We start from the raw sequence: 16815 nt of genomic DNA, 5'->3' as shown, positions 1-16815 counted from the left end.
CAGAAAGAGAGAAGATGCTGAGCTAAGAAGGTCCACAAAATGGACCTGAAATGAAAAAATGAAATGAAAATAGCTCAGTGGTGTTCAACTCTTTGAGATCCCATGGACTGTAGCCCTCCAGGCTCCTCTGTCCATGTAATTCTCCAGGCCAGAATACTAGAGTGGGTAGCTGTTCCCTTCTCTAGGGGATCTCCCCAACCCAGGGATCAAACTCAGGTCTTCAGCATTGCAGGCGGATTCTTTACTGTCTGAGCCACCAGGGAAGCCTGGAGGTCCACAAGGATTTGATTAAATCTAGGGAGTAGGTGGCCGTGGGAAAGTATTCCAGGGAGAGGAGACAGGATAACAAATGCTCCAAGGCAGTTCATCCCAGAGCTGGTAGGGGAGTCCAGGCCCTAGGGTATCACTTAAGAGTTAACTCTGAGGAGAGGCAAGTCAGCTGTTGTTGCCATAATCAAGCCCTAAGACTTGTTCTCAGTGAGGTTGGGGAGAGCCCTTTTGTCAGGGAAAGTCATGCTGTAGTAGGACACTTTTCTGTGGGAAGTATGATGAGTCCCTCAGTTGTGTGGAACAGAAAACACAGTTGAAACATGCTGCCATTGCCGAGAGGGAAGCATTCATTTCTTAAGCACGACAGTGACAGGTTGGATCTTCTTAGGACCCATTCTCCACAGCAGCTGTGTGGAGAACGGGTGGAGCTGCGAGGAAGGGATAGCAAGTTGGAAGTTTTTGTCCAGGTAAAGCCTAAGGAGGGCTTCAGTGTAGGCAACAGCAATAGGATGGAATGAAGGGGACAGATTTGAAAAATCTTTGGGAGAATGAGAGTAGCCAGATTTGGTGATTGGTAGATGTGGGGAATGAGGAAAAAGCATAACTTAAGGATGGCTCCTGGCCTTCAAGTCTCAGTGCCTAGGGAGGTGGTAGTAAAGAATCCTCAAGGAAGAGCCAGTTTGATGTATACGATGATGATTTTGGTTTTGGATGTGTCCAGCTTGATATGCTGTGAGACAGCAGGGAAAACATGCTCAGCAGGTGATCAGTGAGATGAGGCAGTACTGGAAAGACGTCTAGGCCAGTGACAGTTAAGACTGATCAGGTGTATAGGTGGCAGCTGAAACAAGGAGAATCAGAGCATAGGAAGACTGAGGGTAGGAACGGTGTTTTTTTATTCTGTGGTATCTCCTAATCTCAGAACTTTGTTAACACTGGATAAATATTTACTGAACAAATGAATGTGTATAATAAGAGCAGTAAGATTAGACTAGAAAACTAGGAAATATCAAGACTTAAGAAACTTAAATGTCCACTGACAGATGAATGGATAAAGAAGATGTGGGTTTATATATATATACAGTGGAATACTACTCAACCATAGAAAAGAATGAAATAAGGGCATCTGCAGCAACATGGATGGACCTAGAGATTATAATACTGAGTGAAATAAGTTAGACAGAGAAAGACAAATATTATATGTTATCACTTATATGTGGAATCTAAAAAGATGATTTGGATTAACTTAATCACAAAATAAGAATAGGCTCACAGACATAGAAAACAAGCTTATGGTTACCAAAGTTTGATTGAAGGGGGAGGGGTAAATTAGGAATTTGGGATTAACAGATATATACTACTATATATAAAATAGATAAAAAACAAGGACCTATTTTATAGCATAGGGAATATAATCAATATCTTATAATAACCTATAATGGAAAATAATCTGAAAAAGAATATATTTATATGTATATGCATAACTGAATCACTTTGATGTATACCTCAAACACTGTAAATCAACTGTACTTCAACTATAGAAAAAAAGGGTGAACCTCAGGAAAGAGAAGAGAGAGGAAAGACACAGAGATACACAGAGAATTGAAGATGCAGTATAGTAAAGGCTAAAAAAGTGAAAGTGTTAGTTGCTCAGTTGTGTCTGACTCTTTGCAACCTCTTGGACTGTAGCCCACCAGGCTTCTCTGTCCACGGTATTCTCCAGGCAAGAATACTAGGAGTGGGTAGCCATTTCCTTCTTCCAGTTCTTTCCCATCTGAGCCACCAGGGAAGGCCCATTGTAAAGGCTAAGGAAGTAGAAAGTGTCTTGGAGAGCTTGATCATTAGTATCAAATGCAGAAGGGAGCTGGCATAAAATAAATACACCACAGTCTCTTTCTGGGGGACAAAAGTTGTTAAGAAGTGAGGGCACAAAAGCAGACTCGCAGCACAGAGTTGTGGTTAAAGTGTGGATTCTTCAGAATCCAAGTTACCCATGCTTATAATTCTGGTTCTATTACTTTCTAGCTGTGTGCCTTTGGGCAAATCACTTAACCTCTCTGTGCATATCGGTAAAATGACAGGGAGTTGCTGCTGCTAAGTCACTTCAGTCGGGTCCGACTCTGTGCGACCCCATAGATGGCAGCCCACCAGGCTCCGCCGTCCCCGGGATTCTCCAGGCAAGAATACTGGAGTGGGTTGCCATTTCCTTCTCCAGTGCATGAAAGGGAAAAGTGAAAGTGAAGTTGCTCAGTCATGTCTCACTCTTAGCGACCCCACGGACTGTAGCCTACCAGGCTCCTCCATCCATAGGATTTTCCAGGCAAGAGTACTGGAGTGGGGTGCCATTGCCTTCTCCGAAAATGACAGGGAGTAACAGTGCCTAACTCAAAGGTTTGTTGTGGTAAGTAAATGAATTAGTACCTGTAGAGTACTTGTAGAGTACCTATACAGCACACTGCCTGGCACCTACGAAGCATAGTTAAACTACCATTACTATTATTCTTTTAGCTGCCATAATAAAGATGCAGTCACTCATCACAGTTCCCTCCCTGAGTACACCCCTCACTGTGACTGCTGGTTTACTACCTTAACTAGTTTCTGTCTCCAGCATGAAACAAATGAATGCCCCAGAAATGATGCTGGGTGCAACTCCAAAGGCGATTGTTGTTTAGTCGCTCAGTCGTGTCTGACTCTTTTGTGGACCCCATGCACTGTAGCCCACCAGGAACCTCTGTCCATGGGATTTCCCAGGCAAGAACACTGCAGTGGGTTGCCATTTTCTTTTCCAGGGGATCTTCCCCACCCAGGGATCAAACCCTGCATTGGGATTCTTTACCACTGAACCGTGTGGGAAGCCCCCAAAGGTGATTAGCAAGATGAATTATAGACGTTAACATTGAATCCATTTGGTTATAGAGCAAGAAATATCATTACAATGGATGAAAATGAGAAATGATCTGGTCTTAAAGACAGAGAACAGAAAAAAAATCTGTTGGTTTTATGGTTATAGTGTGTATGTGCTCAGTCATGTCCAACCCACTGCAACCCCATGTCCATGGGTCCATGCCCACTGCCAGGCTCCTCTGTCCATGAGATTTTCTAGGCAAGAATACTGGAGTGGGTTCCCATCTCCTCCTCCAGGGGATCTGCCTGACCCCCTCCAAGGATCAAACTGGTGTCTTCTGTGTCCTGCATTGCAGGCAGATTCTTTACCGCTGAGCCACCAGGGAAGCCCTACTGTTGTAGTAATGAAGTGGAAAACATTTTTGTCAATGGTTTATGGGAAGGCATTCAACAGTGAATACTCACGTGTGGTTTAATAGCAGCTGCATTGGCCACTGTCCAGTTCTGCTTTCTCTTGAGTGTTTGATCAATGGCGAGGATATCAGTCGGGGAGCCTGAGGTAGGGTCAACAGGTTTTATATTTGCTGCCTTTATAAATATTTAAAAAAGAAGGTTAGTGACATATTTTAGTTGAATTGTATAACAAAAACAAAATACACAGAAATATACTGTACTATGAAAGGGTGTGTATATGATTTGTAAGATTATTTCCATACCACTTGTCAGTTGTTTCAGGGCACCTGGTATAGTGCCATGTGTAAATGGGCATCGAGCAAACTCTCTTTCTTAATAGTAAAGCCTAGTCATAAGACAAGTATAGACCAGAGGATGGTGTATGTTTGGGATGGATGTAGGAGTAGAGAGGCACCAACTCCACCCTCACTCAAACTTCCAAAGCATTGAAAATGACTGTGCCCTCCACAGAGCACAACCTGTACTACTTTCAAAATTCTCACAGGGAACCAGCCATCTGTTTTTCCCTGTTCCTGGGCTGCTGAACAGTGTTGATGGAAATCATATAAATATGCAGATTTCTTTCTGTGAAAATGTGTATGACCCCAGGCTCATTCAGGTCCTCAGTACTGCTTGGCATTACTTTTCTTCATTTGCAGCTCTTACAGCTCTCACAGAGGCTGCTGGAAAACCAAACCTTCAAACTCCCTTAGCTAATGATCTTGTCTATTCAAGCCTATCTAACATGAATTCTTTTTGCTCTTCTTTCCACCTTAGGATTTCTCCATCCTTTAACTCATTTTTTCCTCCTTCCCTCTTATATATGAGAGTTTTTCCTAATTTTCAAAGTCTCTTTGTGTATCTTTATTTATTTACCTCCCTTCAATTTACTTCTTTCCAGCACTGGTTTCATGGGTGTATGATCTGTGTAATTACACAGGGCCCTGAGTTTGGTTTAATGTTTTACATCGCTGTTTTTAAATTTTTAACTATTTTTGGACAAGGGGCCCTACATTTTCATTTTGCACTGGGCCTAGCCAGTCATGTAGCCAGTCTTGCCTCTCTCCTACATCTTCAAACATCTTCCCTTTCTCTTTAAGCAGTGGTTTTCAGCTTTGGCTGCATAGTGGAACTTTAAAAAATCCTGAGGCCAGGGCCCCATTTCCAGAGATCTGATTTAACTAGACAGTTGTGGCCAGGGCAGCAGGACTGTAAAAGCTCTCCCTAGGAGTTCTGTTGTGCAACCAAGATTGAGAACCAGAGTTCTAAGGGTTCTTCCTCCTGGCTACAAAAGTGCTCATCTCTTACATCCTGAAACATATTTTTATAGACTCCAATTCTCCATCAAGCTATAGTTTCATGTTTCTCTTCCTGTTACAAAAACAGTTAAATTTTTGTAAGAGGATTTGATCCCCCCTCCCCACTGCTCCTTTGTATTATCAGTTTCTGAAGAGGCATGATAAAAGTCTTCCACTGTGATTATGGATTTGCTTATTCATTTAATATTTATTTTTACCACATATAATGCCTTAAAAAGTCTAAAGCTAATCCTGATAATTCTGTTAAATATCACCTTATCTGTCAATTTGTTAGGTACATACAGATTCAGAATAGTTTTATCTTCTTGATGATCAAAAAAATTTTTAAATTGAAGTATAGTTGACTTTCTATATTAGTTTCAAATGTACAAACAGTAATTCAACATTTTAATAGATTATACTCCATACAAAGTTACCATAAAGTATTAGCTATACTCCCTATATTGTACACTACATCCTTGTAACTTATTTTATATCTAGTGGTTTGTACCTCTTAATCTCCTTTACCTATTTCGCTCCTGTCCTCATCCTTCTCCCTCCTGGTAAACAGTTTGTTTTCTGTATCTGTGAATCTGTGTCTGTTTTATTTTTAAGATTCTCCTAATTATTAAAAACAATTTAATAGCATCTTTATCTTTATATTTTCCTTAAATTTTCCCCCCCAACATATGGATAACAGCTTATTTTGATTTGTATTTGCCTGATATATCTTCTTCTGTCTCTATTTTCAAGTTTCTGTGTCATAATTTAGGTAAAAGGATATATATCTTAAAACTACTTAAAAAAAATAAATCAGCACCCTTTCTTTTAAACTTGAAAATAATTCTTTCTTCCTTCCTCCCTCCCTTCCCCTTATTATTTTTTTTAAACCGGTGTCTTTAATTGTTTCTTGTGGTACTGATATATTTGGATTTTTCTGCCTATTTTGTTTTGTATTTTCTATTTTCCCATGTTCTCTCTTTTTTCTTATTCCTCTATGGTTTGGCAATATTCATTTTAGTTTTTACTGATTATCTTCACATTTTTAACATTTACAATTAATGCAACAAATTATAGATTTAATCAATATCATATGCCTCTCCCCAAACAATAAAAAGAACTTAGCTTTCATTCTGAGCACCACCCTACTCATCTTCCATGTTACCATAGTGTAGTATTTTAGTTCTTATTGTCTGATACTCTCCAAACCAGTACTTCTTTTTTTATTTCAGTATATAAATGTTTAATTCTAATTGCTTCTTTGGGTTCTCATTTTCCCAGGTATATGTACAATTTAATAAAATGTGTATGCTTTTCTCTCTTTTCTCTCTCTTATGTCTTATGTCCCATGTGTTTTCCAGCTTTTTGGTTGTGGGCAATCTAATATGGAAAGATAATGTCTCAGGGTAGCTTTAATTTGGACCTTTTACAAAGAGTGAGACTGAGTACCTTTTTATGTTTCTGAGAACTGTCTGCCCATATCTTTTGCTCATTTGTATATAGGTTAGTTTTTTCTAATCACTTTGAAGCTCTCTGATGCATTAGAGAAGTTAGCTCTTTGTATTATGAGTTGCAAATGTGACTTTTTTTGCCATGTAGAATTTTAAAATTATTTTTTATTTTTCAACTGTGCCACACAACATGCAGAATCTTAGTTCCCCAACCAGGGATTGAACCCATGACCTTTGCAGAAGAAGTATGTTGTCTTAACCACTGGACTGCTAGGGAAGTCCCTGAAACTTGAGTTTCATTCCTTGGTTTCTAATCAACATTTATAGTACATTAGATTAGATGTTATAATAGGCTAGATTAGAATTATAGTATTATACATTTTCAGCAATTTTAATGATTTGTTTAAATTAAATGAAATATTCATTGTTGTTGTTTAGTTGCTAAGTCATGTCCAACTCTTGTGATCCCATAGACTATAGCCTGCCAGGCTCCACTCTCCATGGGATTTTCCAGGCAAGAATATTGGAGTGGGTTGTCATTTCCTTTTACAGGGGATCTTCCTGACCCAGGGATCAAACCTGTGTCTTCTGCATTGGCAGGTGGATTCTTTACCACTGAGCTATGAGGGAAGCCTTGAAATATTTATACCTGGGCTTTAAATTTAGGAACATGGCTATGGAGTCTGGTTTGAAATATCATGACTGAAAATATCTGTCATTAATAAGCACATTACTAGTTCTGTTAAGGTAGAACTTAAAAACCTAAATATTGAACCGATATGACATAATCTGAATCTCACCTGTGTTTTCCAGTCTTTTTTATGGAAAAAATAGTTCTCAAAGAAATTCAGAGGCTCCTTTCTCTTCAGCATTTCTAATTTCTGTATGTCTTTGAATGGCTTTCCCATTACCACTCCATCCACATTAGGAAACAGTGGAAAGATGGGTATTTTTGAATATGGGCTATCTGAAGGAGGATTGCATTCTGAAAAGATAAAAACTGGTATCATGAAAAAAATGTAAGAAGAAATTCCCATAGAAGACATAAATGTGGTGCCTAATTTGCTCCTTGCCTATTCATCTCCTCCGTGGCCCTGCCACCTCTTCTTCATTCTCCTGCTCCCACCACCCCACCCATCCACAGACTTTCAGCTTCATCCAGGTGTCTAGGGATTCAGGTAAAGTGTACATTTGTTTAAAATGATATCTGTGTGACAGACCAGTCACTCAGAATAGGCTGTGACTCTACTCTTAAAGCACTTGGCATCTAGTATTTATTCCTGACCAGTAATATACACATACATCCTTTACAACAGTGGGGAGAGGACAAATGACCCTTACTCTTGAGTTCATCAAGAAATTTAAATAAATCCTTTTCTTTCATTATTGCAATCCGAGCAGCATTAGCGAAGGCAGCTGTGCTTGAGCTTGGAGGTGTGCATATGTCTGGCTTAAATCTCCTTTTTCCATAACCCGTAGTATCGGGGCTCCACGCCATTCCTGAGGTGGATTCCCAGAATTTTCTTTGGAAATAGCTAGGAAAAAAAGGTAATTCAGAGATGGTTAAAAAGTGCCTGACTGTTGGACAGAAAGAAAAAGAAGTGAGTGGAGGAGTGTCCCAGAGAACAAGATACAGGACCTTGCTTCTCACTACTTCACAGGTTTTTTTGGTTGGGGTGATGTTTTAAAAATTTATTTATTTATTTTGGGTTGTGCTGGGTCTTCATTGCTGCACAAGCTTTTCTCTAGTTGAGGAAAGCAGGGGCTACTCTTGTTGTGGTACACAGTCTTCTTGTTGTGGTGGCTTCTCTTGTTGCTGAGCACAGGCTCTAGGACATGTGGGCTTCAGTAACTGTGGCAGATGGGCTCAGTAGTTGCTGCTTCTGGGCTCTACAGCACAGGCTCAACAGCTGTGGTGCGTGGGCTTAGCTACTCTGTAGCATGTGAGATCTTCCTGGATCAGGAATCAAACCTGTGTCTCCTGCATTGGCAGGTGGTTTCTTTACCACTGAGCCACCAGGGAAGTGCAGGGTTGTTTGTTTTTTTGATGTTGAGCCACTTGTACTTCCTTTCCTAGTCTTGAATCCATCCATCCACAATGTTCTCACTTGCCTCTGAATATAGAATAATGCTTGTTTCTCTCAGTGTAATTTAATCCCTACCAGGTTCTTTAAGGCTCATCTTTCTTTTCTTTCAAAGGAATCCCTACAGGCTTGATGGCTCTGGTGTGGTCCTCAAACCAGCAGCAGCAGCACTGGGAACTTCCTAGAAATATGAATTCTTGGGCCTCACACAAACCTCCTGAATCAGAAACCCTGGAGTCCACTGGTGTGGTCTGACAATCACTCTAGGTGATCTTGATGCATGCCCAAGTTTGAATACTGCTGTTCTAGTCTACCCTCTCCCTTCTCTGAAACTCTAATCTTTGTCTGATAATTATATACCAGGTTATGTTTACAACTGTTTCCTTTCTTCCCTCCTTCCCTTCTTTCCTTCCTTTTTTCCTGTTTCAATCTTTCTTCACTAACACAGGTTTTCCTTAACTATCTCTTGATCTTTGGATGTCTATTCATACTTAAGAGTGAGAATAAATACTCTTTAAGGCCAACTGGAAGCTCTGGTGTGGCGGGTCTTATTGAGTAGGAACTTTACTGTCAGGTAACTGGTTGGAGCCTTGTTTCATTAAGGGTCTTTTAATTGTGGTTGTCTGGGTTTTTTCTCTCTGTGGTTGTCTAGTCAATTTCTCCAGAGAGGGGTCCTATAATATTTTATCTGAGTGGTAAAAAGTCTAGCTGTTAATGGGATTTAGGGAAGGGGAAGGTGGCTGGTAGAGTCCCACCATTCAGTAAGTGAACTTTCATGTAACCCTGTTTTCACTGATACCCTCATCCTCAGTTATGTCTGATCTCCCTGAGCCCAAACAATCTTTCTGGTACAACCTCTTCAGAGAGTTAACTGCCAAGCAGTCACTTGGTTGTGTGGGGTTAGAGAGAGGAATCTAAGGGTCAACCTGCTTCTCAATGCTACTTTTAACTAGTATTTCTATTTTAGGGTCCCTACACCTCTGCTGCCTTTAGAGGTTCCTAGTATCTCAATTCCTGAGTATTTCAAGTGTTGTGCAGTGAGAACTGGCTTGCTTCTTGACCTTCTCTACTGAAGCCATTCAAGTTTCAGCTTTTTCTGATCTCACTAGCCTGTAAACAGTCATTCATTTCCTGTCCAGTGTCCAATTATGTTGATACCATTTTTCAGCTCTTCTTCCTGTTTTTATGCTCTCTAAAATGCTTTTGCTGTTATTTTAGTGCAATTTCAGGAGGGAGAAAAAGTTAAAACATGCACTTATTCTAGTATATTTAACGTGACTGCTATTTTTTAACCCTCTAAAACTTGGCTTTCTTCCCATCATCCTTTTGGAACTGAAGTTCACTTATGATTTCTTAAACTACCAAAGCTAATTCCATCCATTCAGTCCTCATTTTACCTGGCCTCACTTTAGTATTTAATACTGGTGTAAAACCTATCCTGTTGAATTTCTCCATGACCTTGGTTTCTTGATTCCTTACTATCCTGATTCTCCTTTTTTTCAATTTGGCTGTGCTGGGTCTTAGTTGCAGCATATGGGATCTTTGTTGCCTTGTATGTGAGGATTAAAATAGATAATATGTATATTCTATGCTTACACACATAGTTGAAAGTGAAAGTGTTAGTTGCATAGTCGTGTCCGACTCTTTGCAACTCCACGGACTGTAGCCTGCCAGGCTCTTCTGTCCATGGAATTCAGGCAAGAATACTGGAGTGGGTAGCCATTGCCTTTTCCAGGGGATTTTCTCAACCCAGGGATTGAACCCAGGGCTTCTGCATTGCAGGTAGACTCTTTACCTTCTGAGCCACCAAGGAAGCCCATATACAGAACACATAATGATAACAGTTAACCTTCATTGAGGTCTTATGTTTGCTAAGCACTGTACCTGCATTACCAGATGTCCTTACAATTGCCCTATAATTGTGTTATAGGTATTATTATTCTCATTCTACGGATGAGGAAACTGAGGCTGAGAGGTTAAGAATGTGATACATTTGTGTACCAATATCAGGGATTTAACAAATGTATTTGACTTGGAATGAAGTGTAGAATGTTGTGCACCCTCTGTTCTACATCTGATCGAGGTGTGGGACAGTATAAAGAGATTACCTGTTGAGGAGCAGAGGATATTTTACATTGTTGGTGGTATTCTGTATTTTAAATCTCTTTACGTGGGATCGTAGAATGCTTTGAAAGAGTAATGCTTTTCAAAGTAGAATGCTTTGAAAAGACTGATAATGGCAACATTTAATTTTTGCAATACCATGATAGAACTATACTGAGGAAATGTATCTTAAGTGACATTTGCTGGAATAAACACATTTGGGTGTGAGAATGTTTCCTTATCCTATTCTAAAGTCTAATTTTGGCTCTGCTCCAGTGCAAACACTACTTTGGGAGGTATGACATTGCTGTACTTTGTCCCAAAGGACTTTTTCAGAGCTCCTGAGAGATCTAGTGTGAATGGGAGTATCTTATATTCAAACTCAGTTTCCAAGCTCACCCCAAATCATTCCAAAACAGTCTTATTCCTCTGCAATTTTCTAGCCTAGAGTAGGAGAAGCTGAACATTTTTTTTTTTTTTTTGGTCATGCTGCTGGGCTTGCAGGATCTCAATTCCCTTATCAGGGATTGAACCTGGGTCACCGCACTGAAAGCCTGGAATCTTAACCACCAGGCCACCAGGGAACTTCTGAAGCTGAACTTTCTGGGCTATCTTATGCTCTCATTGGGATCCTGAAATGGTCTGAATCAGCCTTGCCGTTTCAGAACTAGGCAGTGCTGTGAGGTCTCATGTTGCGGCACATGAGTAGCTAGCTGCCTGTACACCTTCTCCTTGTTTTGGGGCAGATCTGTGGAGATGTTGGGATGTCAGGGAGAGGTAGTTGCCTTGCAAAGTCCTCCTAAGTGTTGCTGAGGTAATTTTTGTTCCTTTGCCACCTACCTTACTATTTCTGATATTGCCTTTTTGGGTAAGGCTGAAGTCTCTACAAGCTTTGATAGGATTTCAAACAACAGGATCCCTGGGTTGCCAGCTAAATCTAAATAGGTCTCCTTTTCTGGAACTATGGAGGGAAAAGAAAAAGATTCAAAATGCCTTCTGAAAAAAAATTATCATAAAAAGTGTTAAAGTGACAGTCATTTTACTGTATATACAATATTAAAACCAAGTCAAAAACTAAAGAATTATAGACGAACATTCAAAGTCCGTTCTGTTTGGCAGGAAGGTCATTTTGATTACTGAACAGACAAAATCATCATGAGATTTAAAATGGAATACTTTCAGTTCAGTGACTTCTACGTAAATGTAGTAATACATTTAACATAAACATGAATTATGTGTTAACGACTATTGTTCTGTTCGTCTATGAAAGGGAACTGTTGATAAACATAACTCTGGTGTGCAGGCAAATCCTTGTTACTATAGCGATACTTGAAACAGTAACTTCTGTTTATACTAAGACAGTTCATAGCTTATGAAAGGAGGTCTTTTTTAAAACTGTATACAGTATTTGGAATTTGGAATGTATTTATCTGGAAAACATGATATGAATAAGGTCAGATTTTCCAAGGCAGCTTGTTAAACTCGTAAACAAACCATTAGAGGACTAATAGCAATAATTCAAATGTATCTTCAAGTCGTTTAAACCTTGTGTGAGAACATGTTCTGGAACCTCCAGCAGACTCTCCTGCTCTCACACTGAGGGCAGAGGTTTATTGGGAGGAAGATTTTTTTCAGGAATAGTGAATTATCTATCCCAAATATGCATGAGAGAGACAGCATTTTTCTAAAAATATATGAAGTGAAAGTGTTGGTCACTTAGTCCATGGACTGCATCCCACCAGGCTCCTTTGTCCATGGAATTCTTCAGGCAAGAATACTGGAGTGGGTTTCCATTTCCTCCTCCAGGGGATCTTCCCAACTCAGGGATCGAACCCAGGTCTCCTGCATTGCAGGCAGATTCTTTACTGCCTGAGCCACTGGGGAAGCCCCAAATGTTTAGAGTGCCATATGTATACATTTTTCTTTTGTAAGAGTAGTACCTCCCAAAGTAGTACATGCATTTGGTAAAGAATTAAAGTAATATAAAGTGTTGGTCGCTCAGTTGTGTCTATCTCTGCAAGTCCACGGACCATAGCCTGCCAGGCTCCTCTGTTCATGGAATTCTCCAGGCAAGAATACTGGAGTGGTATATAAATATAAAAGGTGACCAAAATTTTCTACACTACTGCCTGACTGCTTTCACTGAAGTCCAAAAGGCAGTGTGTCCTGCAGAAGGACTTGATGGATTTAAGTTAAAATTCTAAAACTGTATCAATTTCCTTAGCAAAATTTGTTTTAAGAGAAGCAGTACAAAAGTAAATCACATCCCAGACTACACCTCCCTGATTGGAGATCTAAAGGAACAATATTTACTATGCAGTGAATTGCAACTACTCCACTGCCATCTATTCAGCGACATACTTACCCACAGCCTTAAGGAAGAGGCTCTTATCTGTTAGCACCTTTAAAAAGTCTGAGAAGTTCACCTTCCCATCCTCTGCAACAGAGATCCAAGGATCAGAACAAGGCTATATTCACCTTCCCATTTCACATCTACCTCTATATTTTATTATTAGACTATCCCTGAATTGCACCCCTTTCCTCTAAAATTAAAGGATAACAAGTGCTATTAGAGTGTGTTTCAATGAAAGGATAAAAATTTGGGCAGAGTTAGTGGAAACAAGTGACACTTTGATTAAATGGTGACTGACTCCCATGAAGGGTGCTGCTGATTTGACTGGGACACTGGCAGGTGAGTGGGGTGTGGTGGGAAAAGGTACTGTGCTGAATACTTATTCCACACAACATACCAGCTTGGGCTACTAATCACTAGTATTCAAAGAAAACACTACTTACATGCTTTAAAAAATATCAATAAAAATGCTGTGGCCTTTAAGATTTGCTGTGGCATTTAAGGAAGATTTGTACTATTATGATTCAAACAGAAACAAAGGGCTAGGATGTTCTTGGTAATGCAGGCAGATATGGTAGAGGATTCTGGGAAGAAGAAAACTAGACTTAACTATCTTGACATAAGAGAAGTCACTTTAGGCTTAAGCCATTTTGTCATCTAAATCTGGCCACAGTGCTTGTCCTTGTAGAAGAAAATGCTATATGAGTGAGTGAAGTGAGTGAAAGTCACTCAGTCATGTCCGATTCTTTGCGACTCCATGGACCATTCAGTCCATGGAATTCTCAGGCCAGAATACTGGAGTGAGGCTACTGGAGTAGCCTTCCCATTCTCCAGGGGTTCTTCCCAACCCAGGGATCGAACCCAAGTCTCCCGCATTGCAGGCAATTCTTTACCAGCTGAGTTACATAGTTAATTATTTTAAAGGAATGAAGAATGTAAGAACAAACAGGTATTACCAGGAGATAATATATCAGTTGTAAAGACTCCCAGTTCAGTTTCTAAGGTAAAGATTAGCCCGAAGAACATTCTTGAGCTGTTTCACAGGATCCAACCCGCCTGGAGCTCTAAACCACAAGACTACCTAGAGCCTCAGGATCGTAGATGCTGACCTTTGCTGACTATTATGACCTCCATCAACTAGAGCCTGGGCTCTGTTTGACCTTTGCCCCAATTCTATGCTGTATTCTCCTTTGCTCAAGCCCCTCCATGAATAGGTATGAAACCTTAGCTTAAAACCTCTCCAGTATTGCTGTTGGGGAGACATTGCTTTGGGAAATATCCTCAGTGTTCTCCTTATTTATTGCAAGTAATGAATCCTCCCTTCTGCTCTTAGGCTTGATTGTTTCTTTTGGTTCAACGCCCAATAAGAGGCGAGTCCAGTTTTTGGGTAACAGTAACAGGTTATTTTTGAAATTGTCAATGTCTTTCTGTTATTTCAAGGTACTCTCCAAAATGTATATTATGACAGGTAATCTGAATTTGATATTAAATACAACAGTCACTTTTGGTTTCCACACAGGCTTTTTCAAAAACTAGCTCATTTTGTAGCTTTAATTCAATTTCATAACTTGTACACATACCTCACTGATAACTTTAAAGAGAAATACATATATGTACTTTTGGCAAATAAGTGAGGCTTACTTCTCATGTTTATATAGTTTGAGAAAAAATGTATTTATAAAAATCTTCTATAAAAAAAATGACAAGTCAAAGTACTCACGATCAATATCTGCACATCTTAATTCATTATAGACATCGTGCTTCGTTAGATTCATTCCCAATTTAGCTAAAGTGCACATCATTCCATGTAAATCAATACAGCCAGTTTTATCCTTGTTAAAGAAATTGTAGGCATCTTGGAAAGCTGGGGAAATAGAATTAAGTTAGGACAGTTATTTAAGAATAAACACATATTCTAATGGAATTGGGACAGACAATACTGTTGATTGGAGGTCATGTTCTGAAAACACATTTAGAGAAATCTGTGTACTTAATACGCATTTCTTATAAAGGACAGTGTCCTTCCGTGACATTTGAACTAGATTAAACTAGTTGGTGGAAAAGCAAAATGTAGGCAAAAATGGCTTTTGAAAAATGTTCACACCTTAATTCCTGGAACCTGTGAATGTATTACTTTATATGACAGAAGGGATTTTGCAGATGTAATTAAGGTAGATTATCCTAGATTATATGAATGGATCCTTTATGAAGCAAGAGAGATGTGGCAGAAGTGAGAGATTCAAAGCAGCTGGATTTGACAGGTTATTGCTGGTTTGAAGATGGAGAGGGCAGGTGATGTGGAATTCGGGTAGACTTAAGGGACTGAGAGAGACTTCTGGGTATCAGCCAGCAAGGAAGTTGGGACCTGAGCCCTATGACTGCAAGGAACTGCATTCTGCCAAAAACCTGAACAAGCTGCTATGTGGATGCTCCTCCAGAGCCTCCAGATAAAAGGCCAGGCTGGCTAACACCTTCACTTTGGCCTTGTAAGACTCCAGCGAAGAGGAACCAGGAGAGCCCATCTGATTTCTGACTTACATAGAACTGTGAGGTCTGAATGTTCTGTATAGATTCAAAGTTTTTTCAAAGAAATACTCAAGGCATTAACTGGAGTCAAAATTAGATATATATTTTCTAAAATTAGTAAAGTGTTAGTTGTTCAGTCCTGTTTGACTCTTTGAGACCCCATGGGCTATAGCCCGCCAGGCTCCTCTGTCCATGGAATTCTCCAGGCAAGAATACTGGAGGGGGTAGCCACTGCCCTCTTCAGGGGATCTTCCCAACCCAGGGATGGAACTCAGGTCTCCAGCCTTGCTGGCGAACTTTATACCATCTGAGCCATCAGGAAAGCCCAAAATTAGTCAATGAGGGGGTAAATCCAGAACAAGGTAGTCCCTAAGTGGCACCAGAATAAAAGATTTCATATTGCATTCGAGTTTTAGTGCTTGTATGTACAAGAGTGATTAAATCTATAGAAATTACTGCCCTATAGTTATGTGAAAAATTAACATCTTTCTCTTTTGATATAAGGCAGGCTTCTCAAGGGCTGGAACTATCTCTGATGTGTTTCTTTTTCTTCTCCCAGTATTTCTGGCATGTAGTAGGCATTCATGAAGCTTAATCAACAAACACTCACTACATGCCTTCTATGTGCCAGGTGCTGCTCTAAGTGCCTAGGATACATTAGGGCACTAAACAAAGATTCTGCCCTTATACAAATGTAATAAATAGGTTAAGTTAGAGAGCAGGTTAGAAGGTGGTAAGTGCTATGGAAAAAAAAAGTAACAGGGTCGGAGGTTTGGGATTTCTAGGGATCGAAGGATAGGTTGCTTGTATTAAAAGGTAAGATTTGAGCAAAGACTTGAAAGGTGAGACAGTAGGTATCTAGAGGAAGGGAAGAGAGGACTAGGCAGAGGGAAGAGCTGGAACAAAAATCCTAGGGGAATGGGCCCAGCACATTCCAGGAACAGCAAGGATGCTAGTGTGGCTGGAGCAGAGTGAGCAGGAGGAAAGGAGTAGGAGAGGTCAGAGAGGTGATGTTGTGTGGGGTTATGTTTAAAAATTTATTTTTGATTTTATTTCAGATTGGTTTTAGATGTAGTTGAAAAGAGAGCACAGAGAGTTCCTGTAGATTCCTGTATCATTAACATCTAACATTATCATAGTACATTTGTTACATCACGAAGCCAACATTAGTGTAGTACTAGCAACTAAACTGCACACATTATTTGGATTTTACTGGTTCTTCCCTCCACTCTTTTCCTGTTCCAGGATCCTGTCCACATTACATTATTACATTTAGTTGTCATGTTTTTTTGGCCTCTTCTCTCTAACAGTTTATCAGTCTTTCCTTTTTTTTTTTGCTGACACTCTTGCCAGTTTTGAGGAGTGTTATTCAGGTGTTTTGTGGAAGTCCTTCAATTTGGGTTTTTCTGCTGTTTTTCTCATGGTTAGCCTGA

The 16815-nt window shown here is 39.9% G+C and overlaps 1 protein-coding gene and 1 long non-coding RNA gene across 30 annotated transcripts in view; one reads left to right on the top strand and one right to left on the bottom strand.

The window, feature by feature from the left end:
* The window catches only part of EFCAB3 (EF-hand calcium binding domain 3), a 349923-nt gene that overhangs the window by 789 nt on the left and 332319 nt on the right, over nucleotides 1-16815 (bottom strand). For 17 of the 28 annotated variants that reach the window (XM_081576521.1, XM_081576526.1, XM_081576523.1 and 14 more), the window contains 6 exons: nucleotides 14577-14720; nucleotides 12869-12940; nucleotides 11344-11464; nucleotides 7658-7851; nucleotides 7117-7301; nucleotides 3580-3702 (listed from right to left, as the gene is read on the bottom strand). In XM_081576521.1, coding sequence (XP_081432647.1) covers nucleotides 3580-3702; nucleotides 7117-7301; nucleotides 7658-7851; nucleotides 11344-11464; nucleotides 12869-12940; nucleotides 14577-14720 — 839 coding nt within the window. Of the gene's footprint in view, nucleotides 1-3579; nucleotides 3703-7116; nucleotides 7317-7657; nucleotides 7852-11343; nucleotides 11465-12868; nucleotides 12941-14576; nucleotides 14721-16815 lie in introns of all 28 variants that reach the window. The other 11 variants (XM_081576514.1, XM_081576515.1, XM_081576519.1 and 8 more) reach the window with 1 other exon arrangement.
* Nucleotides 1-16815, top strand: part of LOC145541101 (uncharacterized) — a 42411-nt gene that overhangs the window by 4829 nt on the left and 20767 nt on the right. The gene's annotated exons all lie outside the window — the stretch shown is intronic.

This window comes from Giraffa tippelskirchi, chromosome 3, assembly GCF_054371585.1.
Source record: "Giraffa tippelskirchi isolate mGirTip1 chromosome 3, T2T-mGirTip1v1.2.pri, whole genome shotgun sequence".
Taxonomy (NCBI): domain Eukaryota; kingdom Metazoa; phylum Chordata; class Mammalia; order Artiodactyla; family Giraffidae; genus Giraffa; species Giraffa tippelskirchi.
Note: the sequence above shows the minus strand (reverse complement) of the source record. Positions and strands in the feature narration are given on the sequence as shown.